Genomic DNA, 16,075 nt, shown 5'->3' on the forward strand with positions numbered 1-16,075 from the left:
ACCGGAACCTCGAGGCCCTACGAACGCCTAGACGCCTTAGCCCAAAACAGGTCCGATGGGCCCAATTCTTCAGCCGCTTTGAGTTCCAGCTGAAGTTCATGCCGGGCAAGAAGAACTTCCTGGCCGACGCCCTCTCCCGGCTGCCCCAAGACGAAGAGCCCGCCCCAGACACCATTGGGACGGTCCTATCCGCCTCGCAACTGGGGATGGCCGTGACCACCCGAAGCGGCGCACGGAGGCAGCTCGACGCTACGGCGCAGCCGACGGCGGGACAACCGGCGACGGAAAGAAGCCAACCGCAACTACCAGGGGGAATGCGCACGGACCTCGCCGCCGCCCTCAAAACCGACCCCTGGTTCCTGGCAAACCCCGACAAGGTAACGATGGCGCAAGACCTGGCATGGGGGGAAGGCAGAATCTACGTCCCGGACTCGCAACGCCAGGCGATCTTGCATAGGTCACACGACGCCAAGCAAGCGGGACACTTTGGGTTCCTCAAGACCCTACACCTAACACGGCGCCAATTCTGGTGGCCCGCGCTCAGGCGAGACGTAAAAACCTACGTGGCGTCCTGCCCAACGTGCGCTAGGGCCAAACGGGCACCAGGCAAACCCGCGGGGCTATTGCAACGGGTGGCAGAACCCTCCCGCCCATGGGAGGAAATCTCTATGGATTTTATAGTGGACCTCCCACCCAGCCAGAAGAAAACGGCCATTTGGGTGGTGAAGGACTACTTCTCAAAGCAAGCCCACTTCATCCCCTGCACCTCGGTCCCATCCTCACAACAACTAGCCAAACTCTTCCTCATCCACGTGTACAGGCTACACGGATGTCCCGCACGTGTGGTGACCGACAGGGGCACACAGTTCACCTCCAAATTCTGGCGGGCCTTCCTGAAGCTGACGGGGACCCAACAGGCCCTATCTACGGCTTGGCATCCGCAGACGGACGGAGCCACTGAGGTTCTTAATGCCACCCTAGAGCAATTTATACGATCATATACGAACTACCACCAAGACGACTGGGCTGAACTGCTCCCGTTCGCCGAAGTCGCATACAACAACGCCGTCCACACGAGCACGGGGAAAACCCCGTTCGAAGTAGTCTCGGGGCGCGACTTCGTCCCCATACCGGAGCTACCTCAACCCCCGGAACCCCAGGTGGACGCCAGCGACTGGGGACGGAAGATCGCGGAAGCATGGCCAGTAATCACGGCGGCGCTGAAGGAGGCACAGGCTGCTTACAAAGAGCAGGCCGACAAGCACCGGCGCCAACAACCGACGTTCCAGGCGGGGGATATGGCCTATCTCTCCACCAAGTTCCTAAAGTCAACCCAACCCTCGAAAAAACTGGGGCCTAAGTACATCGGGCCGTTCCGAGTCACGCAAATAGTGAACCCGGTAGCAATACGCCTGGACCTGCCACACAACCTCCGGAGACTCCACCCGGTGTTCCATACCAGCCTCCTAAAACCGGCAACCACCTCCCGATGGCACCCAAGCACGCCACAGCCCGCACCGCTAATGATCGACGGGCAACACCACTTCGAGATCAGGGACATCCTCGACTCCCGCAAGCAACGAGGAACTCTACACTATCTGGTCAGGTGGAAACACTTCCCCCACCCGGAATGGGTGGCGGCGCACAACGTTAACGCGCCTGACCTGACCAGAGCATTTCACCGGGCATACCCCGACAAACCGCAATCAAGGTCAGCAAAACCAACCCCCCCCCGCAGGCCCCCCCCCGCCTCCCGTGCCCCAAGGGAAAGGGCCCCCCCCAAGCCCGCGACTTGGGTGGACCTTCCCCCCCCCGGGACTCACTCCCCCCGCCCCGGGCCCACGGGGTGGTGACAAACGATCGCCAGCACCCTCCCCCCGCCCCCCGGCCGCGGGGGAGTGGCAAGCAAGTCAACAGGGCAACCTGGGGGCAACGCCCAGGAGACACAACAAAGGCGACGCACTCTAAATAAGAAAAGAAGGGCCCTACCTGGAGCTGAGCAGCACCCGACCAGCCACGCCTCTCGCCTCGCCGAACTGAGCCAAACAAACAGGGTGTGGTTGGAGCATGCGCACGCCAGGTCAGAACCCGAGCATGCGCACCATGGACACACCCTGGGAAGGCACGTGGTAGAGGGAGGAGCAAAGGGAGGGGCGACAACTACTCCGGCGGGAACTTTGAAAAAAAAAAAAAAAAATGTGGCGTTTTGACAGCTCCACGGGGAAAACCAAGAAAACCGGGGGAGAACACTATTCGAAAAGGGGGCAGTATGTCATGAGTGCCGTTGAGCTAAAGTCATCAGCGCAATGGCACTCATGACAATGACAAGGAAATAAGTGAAGGGGCACAAGTTAAGTAGCCATCAACCCACAACGACTAACGGCTAACAAACAATAGCTAAACGAATCACGGAGCCACCCAAGCCATCAGCGGCAATACAACGGGGATCGCCCAGCTGAAAGCAATCAGCAGAAGAATGGAAACCTGAGGATGGGCGATCCTGGAAACCCTCAACCAATGGCAGGGCAACGCATGGGACAAAGGGGGGTGACGTGACCGTGAGCGAGGGGGCGCTGACCGGCGCGGGGTATTTAAACCCCGCACCGGCGCGCTCTTGTCACTCTCAGCTTTTTCCTACCAACGTTGTACCTGCCCTGAAATAAACCAGAACCTGATTTGCAAACCAGCGTCTGAACGTTATTCAGAGGTAGGCAGCGCATGACAGGTACAAAACAAGAAACTGTAAGGATTATGCCAGAAATACTAAAGTATGGATTGAGCTGAGGCTTGTGAGAAATACCCAAAACCCCTTTTCAGGGGTGAGGGTGGTTATGTCAGAAACAAAAGGAAAGGCAAAGAGGCCGTGGTCTGTAACAAGGAGAAAGGGGTGGGATTGGTAAGAGGTGATGGCAAGAAGGCAGAACACCTTAATTTGTATTTTATGTCTGTCTGCTCTCAGAAGGGAAACAAAACCTTAGCAGGCCATTGTTGCGCCATTAGAGGAAGGAGGGAGCTTTAGCTCAGGGTGTACAAGGAGAGAATCAAAGGCCACTTAGCAAATTAAAGGCATTCAGGTTTCCAAGGCCAATGACTTCCATTGTAGGGTACTGAAGGAAGTAGCAGCGGTGATCACAGAACTGTAATCTTTGGGAAATCCTGAAGCACCGGCAAGGTCCTAGAAGACAAGGAGAACAAATGTTGTCTCTGTCTTCAAAAAGAAACTACAGACATGTCCACGTGACATTTATACTGTACTGTGCAAGATCCTTGAGCTGATTATTGTATCACATATTTATGAGCACTTAGGAATGCAGCAAGGGTTGTCACAAACAAATCATATCAAACTGACCTATCTTCTTTTTTGATACTGTTACTTGCTTAGTAGATTGGGGGAATGCTTTGGACAATAATGTACCTTGACCTCAGCAAAGCATTAAACAAACCTCTCATAAGATGGTAAAATATGTGCCAGATGATAACAGTTGTTAGATGGATTCATGACTGGCTGAATGATTGCACCCATACAGTACTCATAAATGGCTCTACATTACCTTGGAAGGAAGTGTCTAGTGGAGCACTGCAGGACTCCATCCTGTACCCAGTGCTGTTCAACATTTTTACTAAAGACCTGGATGAAAGTGTCAAGATTATCAAATGTAAAGATGACATAAAACTAAGAATGGCTAACCTTTTGGAGGAGAAAAAAGATTTAAAAAGATCCAGGCAAACTTCAACAGTGGTCCATAGCAAGCAGAATGAAATTTAACAGGGATGTAAAGTCCATCAGGAAAGGAAGAAATGAGGCACAAGCATTGGCTGGGGGAGACCTGGCTTGGCAGTAGGACACAGGGAAGACTGACAGCTGTCAAGTAATGCCTTATGAAGTCTGTCTTTCCTCTTATTGGAGGTCTTCAAACAGGCTTGGAAATCTGTTTCAGCAAATTCTGTACCAAGCAGGGGCTTGGATTCAATGAACCCCAATTTTTGACAGCAAAAATTAGCTGAGAAATAACAGTTTTAAGAAACTTAAATGAAACAGCAGAACCTTGAGGAATGACAGGTGATTGTGGTTTATTATACCAGATGTAATTTAACAAGGCAAAAAATGGTAATGGAAAGCAGGCAGCTCTTCATAGAATAGGTGCAGTTGGGGCATATGAGAAGATGGCACGATGCATGTCACTGACATCTTAGGCCACTCAGGAAATTTGCATAATCGCGGTATGTACAAGACCAGTGTTTTTCTGTCCATTTTAATTTTGCGGCTTTAAGCATCAAGCTTAAAACATGGGGGTTATTTGGCCATGTTGTGTCTATGAAGTTTCTGCTGTCAGCTAGTTGTTGGATGTGGGGCTGAGTTGCTCAGAGGCCGAATGCAAACCTTGGCCTGAAAAAGTGTACTCTAATGCAGTAGAACAAATTAAGTCTTGAAGCTCACTGTAGTATTGTCTTGGAGCACAGCTCACAGTAGGTAAAATAGCAATATTTGAAGAGGAACCTCTGCTGAATAACTTCCTTCCTGTCTGCTAGGTGTACATTCATAGGAAACCAGGATACATATGAGACTCACCTGGAAATGTGCAAATTTGAGGGCCTGAAGGAGTTCCTGCAGCAGACAGATGACCGCTTCCATGAGATGCAAGTGGCAATGGCTCAGAAAGACCAGGAGATTGCCTTCCTGCGCTCCATGCTGGGCAAGCTTTCAGAGAAGATAGACCAGCTGGAGAAGAATTTGGAACTGAAGTTTGGTGAGTCTCCACAGAAAGCAGGTAGCTCTGTCTTCTATTTCTGGGTGGCCCGTGTATAGCCCCCACCACCTCTCAGAGCTGCTTTCTCATGCTCCTGATACGTTTCTATAATATTCTGAGAGCCGGTTTGGTGCAGTGCTTAAGGCAGGCTAGAAACCAGGAGATCAGGAGTTCTAGTCCCGCCTTGGGCACGAAGCCGGCTGGGTGACCAGGGGCCAATCCCTCTTTCTCAGCCCCAGGAAGGAGAAGGCAAGGGCAAACATTTCCAAAAACGTTGCCAAGAAAACTTCAGGGGCTCATCCAGGCAGTCATCAGGAGTCAAAAACTGACTCAAAGGCACCCAAATAAATAAATAAATAAAATCCTGGAGTGATTCTTTTTGTTTTGAGTTGTGGTTATTTTGGAGTGTTTTGCTTTTTTTAAAAAAATCCCAGCTAGTCCTGCCCACTATGAAATCTGGCACAACTCCCAGGGACCAAAAATTGTTCACCCATATTCTAAATCAAAATCAAATGAGTGAACAAAATAAATAAAGACTTAACGGGGGGGTCAGAATAGCCAGGAAAGGCAAAAATATATTCTCTTGATGGTCATCTCAGCCAGACCTTTTGGCCCGATTCCTTTTCAGGAGGAACACTGACTTTTCTGGCCCATCCAAGGTGGTGCAGCTGCCTTCTTTGAGCAGCCTCTTGGCAAGAGCACCCTGGGCTGACCTCCGTGAGGTTGTGAGGCAGTGCTGCTGGCAGGTGGGAGGTGTTTGTCTTTGCAAAGATGGAGCAGACAGAGGACCAGGCCTCCTGTGGCGGTGCACCAAGAGCAGAGTGCCTGGAACTCAGGGCATGTTTTCTTAGCAATCCTACAGTAGCTCTGCGTGGTCACTCAGTTGGTTTAGATGTTCTCATGCTTGCTTAAAACGGCCCCAAGGCTCAGAGAGCAGTGGCCTGCCTGGGGCTCTCTAGGAAGTGAAAGGCGTTGTTGGGCGGTTAGTCCAAGTACCGTAAACTAATAATAAATGACCAAATTATGGCAGAAGAAGATTCTTCCGCATAAAGAAATCTGTTAGCTGTTTGCACTTTCAGCATACTATTTCTGGAACAGGAGACTAAAATGGGTTCAGATTAGTTTAGGTTTAAGGCATGAAAAGGGGTGTTATACCAGAAATTATATATGCCCCGTTTTCCTAACTCGTTGTGCAGATGTCCTGGATGAGAACCAGAGCAAGCTGAGTGAAGATCTGATGGAGTTCCGGCGGGACGCCTCTATGCTCAACGTGAGTGGCGTTTCCTCCCAGGGCTGGTGTAGATTGGCCCAGCCTTTGGGAATGAGTTTCCTCAGCATGTTCGGAGCTTGGCTCTTGCCAGTTCACCTCCTTCGGGAGCATGTGGCAAAAGTGGGAATCTTGCCTCCGCATTCCGCACCATACGTTGCCTGCAGATACACAACAAAATGCCAGTTTCATGTGAGGGAAACTAATGCAGCCTGGGCAGGGAGGGGGAAACACACAGACAAAACGCGCCTTGCACAAAGCCTCACAGATCAGACCAATACCCAACCTACCAAAAAAAGTTCACTAAAAAAGGCAAAATACAGATGCCTGCCCTTTCCCCAGATACATATCCACAAATATCAACAAAAAACCTCACAAACCTGTAAAATTCTCACCTCACAGAAATACATCCAAACAGAGCCAAAGCATTAAGAAACCCATAATCATATGCATGTGTTAACCTCTTCTATCTCAGAATAACCCCCGCACGCACATGCATGCATGCATGCACAGACAAAAAGCTCACTTCTCACAAGAAACAGCCCACTTTACAAGCGTGGATCTGCTGGGTGTCCTGCGTACAGCTGCATTCCAGCTGCCTGGAGGAATTGGGGTGACATACAGGTGGATGGACAGACGGAGGGATGAATAAATAAATAGATCCTGGGAGAATAAATGGCAACTAAAACAAATGTGGAATTGTCTGAACAAGCCATGAATTCTTTCCTCTGGCTTCTTTATAAACCATAGTTAAAACATACCATACTTTCATTTGCTTTGTGAATGCAGCCACTGATTTGTTCATCAAATTATAGTTCAAACAATCATGATTTAGAGTTGTGTGAAAACACAGCATGGTTCAAGAAACCAAGGCTTACAAAAGCAGCTCCAGATCATAGTGCTCCTCAGCCAGTGCTCTGCCTTCCCTGGGAACTGGCTCTCATCCCTCTCGGTCTGTCACGCGTTTGTGTATTTGTATTTGTATTTATTCATTCATTTGATCGACTGGCATAGCTGCCCATCCCAAACCAGTGAGTCTGAGCAGTGAACAATCATAAAAACAATTAAAGTAGTTAAAACACAATACAAAAAGAAATATAAATAGCAGCCAAGGGATAGGATAATCTGTCAGTGTCAACACAGCCAGGAAATGGGGCCCTTCGCACACGCAGGAGCCTGGGCCCAGGTCCTCGAGACCTTTCGAAAGGCCAGCAGGGTTGGGGCCACCCTAATCCCAGGAGGGAGGCTATTCCAGAGGGCAGGCGCCACAGCAGAAAAGGCACGCCTTGGGTTCACAGAGCCCGACTCTTCCTTCTGTCGAGCGGAGCAGAGAACAGCCTCATGTAATGTCTGCTCCTGTCTTGCATCAGCGTCACAACATTTTGCCTGTATAACATGCCGTATTTCTCTCTCCAGGATGAGCTGTCTCATATCAATGCCCGGCTGAACATGGGGATTCTGGGCTGTAAGTATCTACTTTCCTTTCTCCTTGAGCAGAAGGTGACGTTCTTGGTTTCTAGGTTTAGGGAAGCTTTTCCTCTCTATCATGTAGCACTCCTAACCTCTGACTCAGAAGTTTTGATTTCAGAATGAGTATATATTCTGAGACCTCGTTAGATGGTTTTGTTATTTTCAGTAAGAACAGCTTACTGAACAAAATGTAGGCAAGCAAAATAAATAATTTCACTGGATCATCTTAGGCTGGAGTAGGATTGTGGAAGCTTTCCAATTTTTTTCTTCATCCAAAAGACTGAAAAATATATTTAATTCAAAGAATATTACTGAGTGCATTATTAACCTGTTTTTTTCTATTTGATGATATTTTGATCGTACTTTTGTTTCTGATAGCCTTTTCTTTAGTTGGTGATGCTGAAACTGATCGGCAGTAAATTCAAAGCAGTTGGAAAGCCCTTTTCACACATTTTGTTCTAAATTACCATTTTCACTGACTCCTTTTTTTGTTTGGATTACTGTGCCTGCCCTCCTCTTGCTTCCTTTTCAAACAGTGCAAGGCTCTGAAATGTGATCCCTGGGCCACCTGGCTTAGTATTATTTATTTAGCATATTTATGTAGCCACCCATCTCCCAAACACGTGAATCTGGGCAGCGTACGACACAACAACAGTTAAAAACTCCATAACAGTCTGAAAATAGTCGAAGATAAATAAACGTATAAAGTAAACCTATAAAATAAACATAAACCCAAGAAAGCAGGAGAACAAACATCACTTAATCTTGTACAGCCAGCTTGCAGGCTCTCCCTAGGGTCCCCAAGGCTGGTGAAAAAGCCCTGTTTAAAGCCCTTCTGGAAGGCTAACAGAGATGGGGCTGACCTCACCTCAAGGGGGAATGATGTTCCAGAGGGTGGGGGCCACAGCAGACAAGACTGAGATCCTTTGGAGACCGGAGCCGCAGCATATGCCCCTCCTGCCTGATCTGGTGGGATGGGTGAATGTAATAGGGAAGAGCCGGTGCCATGCTGGGCTTTAAAGCGTCGTCAGCACTGACTGGCTGCAGGTCTCCAGCCCTTCTGGCTGGGTTCTTTTCTGCCAATCCTGATGAGAGTCCCAGATCTAACTGAATATTGACTGCTATAAGCGCTAGTAGATATCTAGAGTATCTTTGTTTAATGGCTGAGTACCTCGTGTTTACAGAGTTGGAGAGGGTTGCTTGCAAGTTTCCCCGATACTTTCTTGGAAAAAGGATACTGGTCTGGATGGGCACTTGCTTTGATCCACACATTCTTGGCTGCTTCTCTCCCAGCTGCAGGATGGTGTGCCCAAGAAGCCAGATTCCACATCTTCTCCTAGACCCAGGGTTTGGGGTGTGGCGGCTTGTGCACTGACATACCTCCTTCTCTCCTTCTTTGCAGCCTATGACCCTCAGCAGATTTTCAAGTGCAAAGGCACTTTTGTTGGTCACCAGGGCCCTGTCTGGTGCCTCTGTGTCTATTCTATTGGTGACTTGCTCTTCAGTGGCTCTTCTGACAAAACCATCAAGGCAAGAAACTTAACATTTGCATGTAGTACGTCCTTAGACAATCACACTATACTTGAGGGTGCCTCAGGAAAAGCACTTCCTGTTGCTTTCAACCAGGATTCCTGGCTGCACTGCTGTTGCACATACACATGGCTTGTATTCCCCACCGACAGCACATATGGAAAGGGAGAAGTCTTCAGTCTTCCCCAGAAGCCTTCTGTTTGGTCCCACAAGTATGGGGTCTTGGGTATCATGAGGGAAGTTGGTAAAAGCATTTAAGTATTTGGGACTGACTGCAATTTAACTTGCAGCACTTAAATGATCCTGGCTGAGTTGAACAAGCTAAGCAGTGTTGGACTTGGTTAGTGCTTGGATGGGAGACCACTTAGAAATCCAAAGCTGTAGGCAAAACTGGGGACTTGAAGAAAAGAATCCCAGAAAAAAAGCAATGGCAAACCACTTCCATTGTGTTGCCAAGAATCGTAAGGAGCAAAACTATACTTAAGAGGATGTCCCTTCAGGCCTTCAGGAGTAGTTGCCATTACCAAGTGAGCGAGCAAGCAAGAGTCAGAGGAAGGGCCTTTTTAACTCCTGCGTGGAAGAGCATTGCAGGTTGTATTGGAATTACCTACCCCCTGACACAGCAGCTGGCTTCTGTTGGTCTTGCATTTCAGAACCAGTAGCTAAAGCCAAGCAATGAACAGAAAATTTGTAAAACCTTTCAGAATTGCATTGAATTTAGTTGCTATAACATTTGCCAGCTGCCCAGATAACGTCTGCTTTTAAAATCAGTAGTCTGTTCAGAATCAAAGTGGGCATATATAATAATCAGGAGCCAAAAAAGTGCGGGAGCCCTTGTTTATCAACCCTCTGGGGATCCTCCATGCATGGACTCCCTGCTCTCCTCTTGCCATGCCTCTTGATGTAATTTAGGGTGGAAAGACCCAGCCCAGCTTGTGTTTGGCAGCCGCTGCGCACAACAGTGAGGGAGGACTTGGAAATTCCCTAAAGGGGCTGTTTGTCACAATGGTGGGCAAAGCGCTGTGTCCCTTTCTGCATTTTCACCCCTCTTTGGAACAGGGCACCAAGCACTGTGTTATCCTCTCCCCAAGGGCTTGGAAGCGGGCACTTGGATGTGTAGGGGTAACCGTCCAGTTTTTTCAGTAACAGAGAGAAAGAGGCAGGCCTGGCAGGCGGCTCCCTCAGGCACAGCCCCAGCTTTCCCCTGGCCTCCCTGCTGCCGGGAGAACCGCTGGGAGCTGTGCTTCTTTGCGTCCAGCTCTTGGGGAAAATCTGCCTATTTGTTTCCTTTCCTGGAGGAACTGATTTCGGTCGGGAAGACAGGAAAGCAGGTGCTCCGGTGATGGGCCAGTTGCTTCCTGCCTTCCCAGCTCTGGCACACGGTCTGACTTCCTGCCCTGGCCCTGGTTGCCCTTGAGTCCGGTCACGTGACCTTTTATTTCCTGCTAGGTGTGGGATACCTGTACCACCTACAAGTGCCAAAAGACCTTGGAAGGTCACGATGGGATTGTCCTGGCACTCTGCATCCAAGGGTGAGTCAGCCGCCAGCCTCCCCGCCTTCCACTGCCATGCTGTATAAAATCAATGACTGACAGCGAGTTTTCAGCTCTGCTCCTTGTTTTCTTAAACTCAACAAGCTTCTTTTCATAAAAGGAGTTGTGGGAAGCCTAGCCTGGTTTCCAATAATGGGAAATAATGGGGGAAATGCCCCCTTTTCCAAATGCATCCATTTCCCTTTTGGAGATGTGAATTAAATTTGGGCACCAGAAAACCTGATTTTTGAAAGTTATAATCAAACTGAACTCGCGTGTGGATTGTGTTGCTGGGCATAATTCTGGGTTTTCAAGTGATTTGGGCATGTGTACCATTTGTGAAATAATGGAAGCTCTTCTAGTAGCTAAATTTTACACCAGGTATTGCAGTCTGCATTTTTCTGGAGGAAGTTTACCTACACACCCATGTCTTTCTTCACCATGTTGGGGAAAAAAACATTCTTGCCCACCGAACGTCTTGTAGCTCTCTGACTTCCGTTTGTTTCTTTTGCCCAGGAACAAACTGTACAGCGGTTCTGCTGATTGCACCATTATTGTAAGTGCTCTGATTCTGGAAGGCAGGGGTGGGGGAGAGAAGGAGGTCAGTGGCAGTCCTCTCGTGCTACGTGCAGTAAAGCAACACAACCTCTACACCTCTCGTCTATATCCTCTTTGGCTCTTGACAGGTTTGGGATATTCAGACCTTGCAGAAAGTCAACACCATCCGTGCACACGACAACCCTGTGTGCACTCTTGTCTCCTCACACAACATGCTTTTCAGCGGCTCATTGAAAGCTATTAAGGTAGAGTTTTGTAATGCAGGGGAGTGGGGAAAGCAGAAACCTTTCTGGCTCTTGCCTTCCATTCCCGGATCCTTTCTTCCCCTGGCCTAAGACACTCATCCACTCGGATTTGCTCCCTTCTCTCTGCTGATTTCACTTAGGACCTCCCTTGACTCCCCTCTTCCTTACAGAGCTGACCTCGCTTTCCCCCTCTTCCCTTTTTCTTGTACTTCCTGCTCACTTTGGCGTTCAGGCCTGTTGTATTATTCATTCCCTTGGCTTGTTGAACCCCTCCTCCCCCACACCCGGTAACTGGTTTCTTCTCCTCCTTGTTCATAATTATCCCTTGCCAGGTTGTTGCAAGGATAAAGGTCTTTCCTCTGAGCTCCTGGGAGGAAAGGAATATCTCAGTCTAAGAATCCAGCCTTTCCCAACCTCTGTCCCCCGGCAGCCACCAAGAGTTGCACTCTTGACGCACCTGGAGAGCACCAGATGAGGAAAGCGGTTATCACGTTCATATATTCCGTTCCTTCCAGGAGCTGCGAGGAAAGGCCTCTTCCCCTCGCAACAGTCTTTTGGGGGAGTGATTGGCTTGGCGTTACCCGCAGTGCTTGTTCTTTGGGGATGTTGTTAGTGATGAAAAAGTGGAATAGAAATGTATACGTGTATAAACTAAAGCACAGGCCCCCAAAGGCGCCGGTTCTCTCAACACGAGCTCTAGCCACTGTACAAACATGGCTCGTCTTTCCGGGCTTCCTCGCTTGAGAGAACCGCCGCCTTTGGGGGCCTGTGCTTTAGTTCGCCCACCCCTTGTACATACCACGCATAGTAAATTGGTTGGTGGTCCTGCCTTTGAGTGGAGGGCTGGATGGGATGATCTCACGTCTCTGTTGGAGGGGTGATGCTGGCTGTCCTTCTGCCCACCAGGTCTGGGACATTGTAAGCACGGAGCTGAAATTGAAAAAGGAGCTGACGGGCCTTAATCACTGGGTCCGTGCACTTGTGGCGTCCCAGAATCACCTGTACAGCGGCTCCTACCAAACCATTAAGGTACGTGTGCTCCCAGACGCTCTTCCGGAGTGGCTCGCAAATGGCTTCTCTTTGCGGCTGGGGAAGAACGTTCTGTCCGCTTTTTCTCTCCCTCTGCTCTAGATCTGGGACATCCGGAACCTGGAATGTGTACACGTCCTGCAGACATCTGGGGGGAGCGTCTATTCCATTGCGGTCACCAACCATCACATCGTCTGTGGCACTTACGAAAATCTCATTCACGTAAGGGCGACCAAAGCCCAAGGCACAGGTGGAAGGGGAAGGGAGGCAGCTGGGCTGTTTTTAGAGAAGCAGAGGCAGGTTGCCAGACCTCCCCAGAAGCCTTCTGTCATCTCTTTCTGGGATCGGGCACACAGCCCAAGTGGCTAGAGCCACTGGGGTCAAAAGGAGGCATTTGGAAGGTAACACTTCGCTTTTGTACCCTTCTGGACCAGGTGTGGGATATTGAGTCAAAAGAACAGGTTCGCACCCTCACAGGACATGTGGGCACTGTGTACGCTCTGGCAGTCATCTCTACGCCGGACCAAACCAAAGTCTTCAGTGCTTCGTATGATCGGTCGTTGCGGGTACGTGGGGCACAGCAGGTTGTCGGTTCAGGGCAAGTGGTGCAGAGAAAGACCAAATGGAGAAAGGGGAGGTGGCAACAGATCTTTAAACGTCTCTTAATTTGGTGAAGTTAAACTCTCTTAGCAGGTGGCTGGGCTCCTGATCACCAACCTAAGGTGCCTTCAGCAACCTGGCCCATTCCAGCAGTGGCTGTGGCCTCTGCTGCTTGAGTATGTTGCGTGTGTGTCCTCTCTAACCACCTTTCTCCAAAGTCTTCTGAATAAATTGCATTGCAAAAGAACAGGAAGAATGTGCTTGAAGCTGATTTCCCCAAAGTTAGACTGGGCCTCAAACACATTAAAACAAAATAACTGTATAGAGGCAAGCCAGAAGAAAAACTAAAACTGATTTCATTTCATTTAAATTAATTGTGTGTATATGTGTGTACAGTACGATTATTCTTTCCCCTCATGTATTCTAGTGATTTCCCCTTGTAACACATTCCCAAGTACAATTATGTAAGAAATTTTCAAGGTCATGTGGCGCACTCCTGGTTCATACTGTGGGAGAACGGCTCTGAGGGACAAAAGCCCAACTGAGGGTCCCTGAGTGCAGAGCCCCTGCATGAGGGAAGCCATGAGAGGGAGGGAAAGGCCGGTGGGGGCCATTGAGCCGCCTCCTGTTTGGGGCCTGGCGTGTGATGCCTGAGGCAGCTGCGGAATGTAAGCAGTCTTCGCTCAAATGCTGCTGAGGGGAGCCAAGTTTTGGAATTCCCTTCAGCTGCATCTGGTGCACATCCTACCCCCACGTGAAACGGGAAGGTGCACTGTCTGTGTGGCCTGGACAGGCAGATGCTGGGATCCACAGCTCAGCCTGGAGCCTCTTCAGCTCCACCGTCGCTACCTAGGCTTATCTTCTGCCTCCAGGTATGGAGTATGGATAATATGATCTGCACCCAGACACTCCTGCGCCACCAGGGCAGTGTCACAGCACTGGCTGTCTCCAGGGGCCGCTTGTTCTCAGGGGCCGTCGACAGCACCGTGAAGGTATGTCCCCGGGGGGGGCAGGCGGAGCTTGCATTGCGGGAGGGTGGTGCCCCCTTCCGGTTTGCTCAAAGCGGCTTTCTCAATTGGCTTCCCAGTTTCTTCCAGCTGGGCTGTCTCCACCCCCACCACCCAGCCCACTCCCAGCATGGGTGGTCACTAGCTTCCCTGGAGGCACCAGGGCAGTCCAGGTGATTCCCCTGCAGCACAAGGCGGAGGAGGTGGCGGCGGCAGCGGGCTCACCACCTTTTCAGGAAGAGCTCCTTTGAGATTTGGGCAAAATTTGATAGTCACAAAGCCCGTGCCTTTCATTTCTCATCTGTTCAGGGAACACCAGCAAGCCAAGATGTGCTTATGTGGGGCCTATTCAGCCACCAGGATTTAAGACACGGCAAGGAGCTTGGCTTAATTCCATGCCACACATGGCTTCCCTGGAGCTCTCTTTCTTTGGGGAGTGGCTCCACTTATGAATGGGAGGTTAGGAGATTGGACATTGCTTCCCCTCTGCCATGTGTTACTCATTCAGATGTTTTATTGTTGAGCATTGAGAGAAGGAAGCCGTTATGCAAAGCTCTAGCCAGGGTGTCCCCTTGCTGGACGTTGCAGTGGGCAATTAAGTGTCTTTTTTGTGGCTCTGTAGGATCTTTGTCAGCCTCATTAGGTAGAGGAGCCCAGGAAGTTAACTGGACAGGAAGGTTAAAACTGCTTTTATTGAGTTGGGCTATAAAACCAGAATCTTGCCACTTCTGAATGTTCTCTTTACTCTGGACTTGAAAAAAGTTTCAGCCCTTTTTGCCTAGGTAATGTTTCTTGTGTGTTTCCATCCAGGTCATCTTCCTTCTCTCTCCAGTGCTGTGCCTTTTCAGACAAGGCTGGGCCAGCTTTCACTGCCCCAGCCAGCACAGGGCATGGTTAGGGATGATTGAGCAAGGGTCAGGCAGCTGTTAGATCCCCACTGATTCCCCATTCCTGCTCCACGGCAGAAAGCTCGGTGAATGTTTCCCAGGCCTCTCTCCTTTTGTGCATTTCTGTAGATCTGTGTTTTCTGCCAGGAACCACAATGGGCTTGGGGGGCTCAAGGGGTGAGGGAGGGGTCACATGATTTCCCTGGAGTGGGGTCAGCCAGCCATCTCTATTCTCTTGCAACCTGGGGGTGCAAACACAGTCCTAGACGTGGCATTGCTACACGTTGTTGCTGTGCTGCACTCATCCCAGAGGGGCGGTTGCACAGCCCACAAAGAGACTCTTTGATAAGGGCTGGCACCCGGGAGGAAGACTTCCGGTGCCCAGGATGGCGTCTGGGCTGGACCAGGCCATGTGGAACAAGGGTTGCCTCTAGCTCCTACTCAGTGAAGAAGTTCAGGCTCTGCTGTGTCATGCTGCTAACATTTCTTTCCATGACAGGTTTGGACGTGCTAGTGGGTGCTCCCCTCTGCTTTGGACGCCATGCTACCAAACACCGCAGCTCACCCTTGATGTACTGTGTTCCCTCTCTCTGGGCCCTCTGCTCCCCGGCAGCTGCGCAAGCACTTTGGGCCACATACCTCGGCACTGCCCCCGTTGTGCAACAGGCTCCTTCCCGGGGAGGGCTCTTGCCAATGGACCATCCCCAGCTCCGGTTTCTGGTCTGGCTCTTCCTGGGAGAGGAGGTTGGGGGATGCTGTCTCAGCTGCAAGCAGCGGCAACGGAGGCCTTCCCATTTGGCCTTTGCGCCTCATCAGTAGGACAAGATCGTCCCTAACAGCTGTTTTTCTATGAAGCTGGTTTGGATCAGTCTGCATGAGCACCCAGAGCGCCTTGCCTAGAGGAGGACCTCTCTCTGTTCTGGTATTTAAATTATTTGCTGTGCTCTTTCATTTGTGCCCACAGCCAGTGATAAAAACCCATTTTCCTGTCATGTAACCAGGTACGATTTTTATGTTCCCGCTGCATCCTTCTTATCAGGTATCGTAAGGCCCCCCTTCAGAGCATCATGTCATCACGGCCTCCGTGGGAAAGTCAGGAGAGCCGACGGTTGTGTTTTTATGGACATTTTCTACTGTTTTTAAGATTGTGATATAGATTTGGATTATTTCTTCCTTACCAATAAAAATGGACCATTGTTTTA

At 49.9% G+C, this 16,075-nt stretch overlaps 1 protein-coding gene across 1 annotated transcript in view; it reads left to right on the forward strand.

Annotated features, from left to right (window-relative positions):
* The window catches only part of TRAF7 (TNF receptor associated factor 7), a 44,886-nt gene extending 28,811 nt beyond the window's left edge, over positions 1-16,075 (forward strand). Inside the window, exons 10-21 of the mRNA XM_063314863.1 lie at positions 4,531-4,748; positions 5,945-6,018; positions 7,432-7,480; positions 8,888-9,015; positions 10,465-10,547; positions 11,064-11,103; positions 11,234-11,350; positions 12,257-12,379; positions 12,482-12,601; positions 12,814-12,945; positions 13,852-13,971; positions 15,373-16,075. Of these exons, the coding sequence (XP_063170933.1) occupies positions 4,531-4,748; positions 5,945-6,018; positions 7,432-7,480; positions 8,888-9,015; positions 10,465-10,547; positions 11,064-11,103; positions 11,234-11,350; positions 12,257-12,379; positions 12,482-12,601; positions 12,814-12,945; positions 13,852-13,971; positions 15,373-15,387 (1,219 nt within the window). The 3' untranslated portion in view covers positions 15,388-16,075. The remainder of the gene's footprint in view (positions 1-4,530; positions 4,749-5,944; positions 6,019-7,431; positions 7,481-8,887; positions 9,016-10,464; positions 10,548-11,063; positions 11,104-11,233; positions 11,351-12,256; positions 12,380-12,481; positions 12,602-12,813; positions 12,946-13,851; positions 13,972-15,372) is intronic.

Source organism: Candoia aspera, chromosome 14, assembly GCF_035149785.1.
Source record: "Candoia aspera isolate rCanAsp1 chromosome 14, rCanAsp1.hap2, whole genome shotgun sequence".
Taxonomy (NCBI): domain Eukaryota; kingdom Metazoa; phylum Chordata; class Lepidosauria; order Squamata; family Boidae; genus Candoia; species Candoia aspera.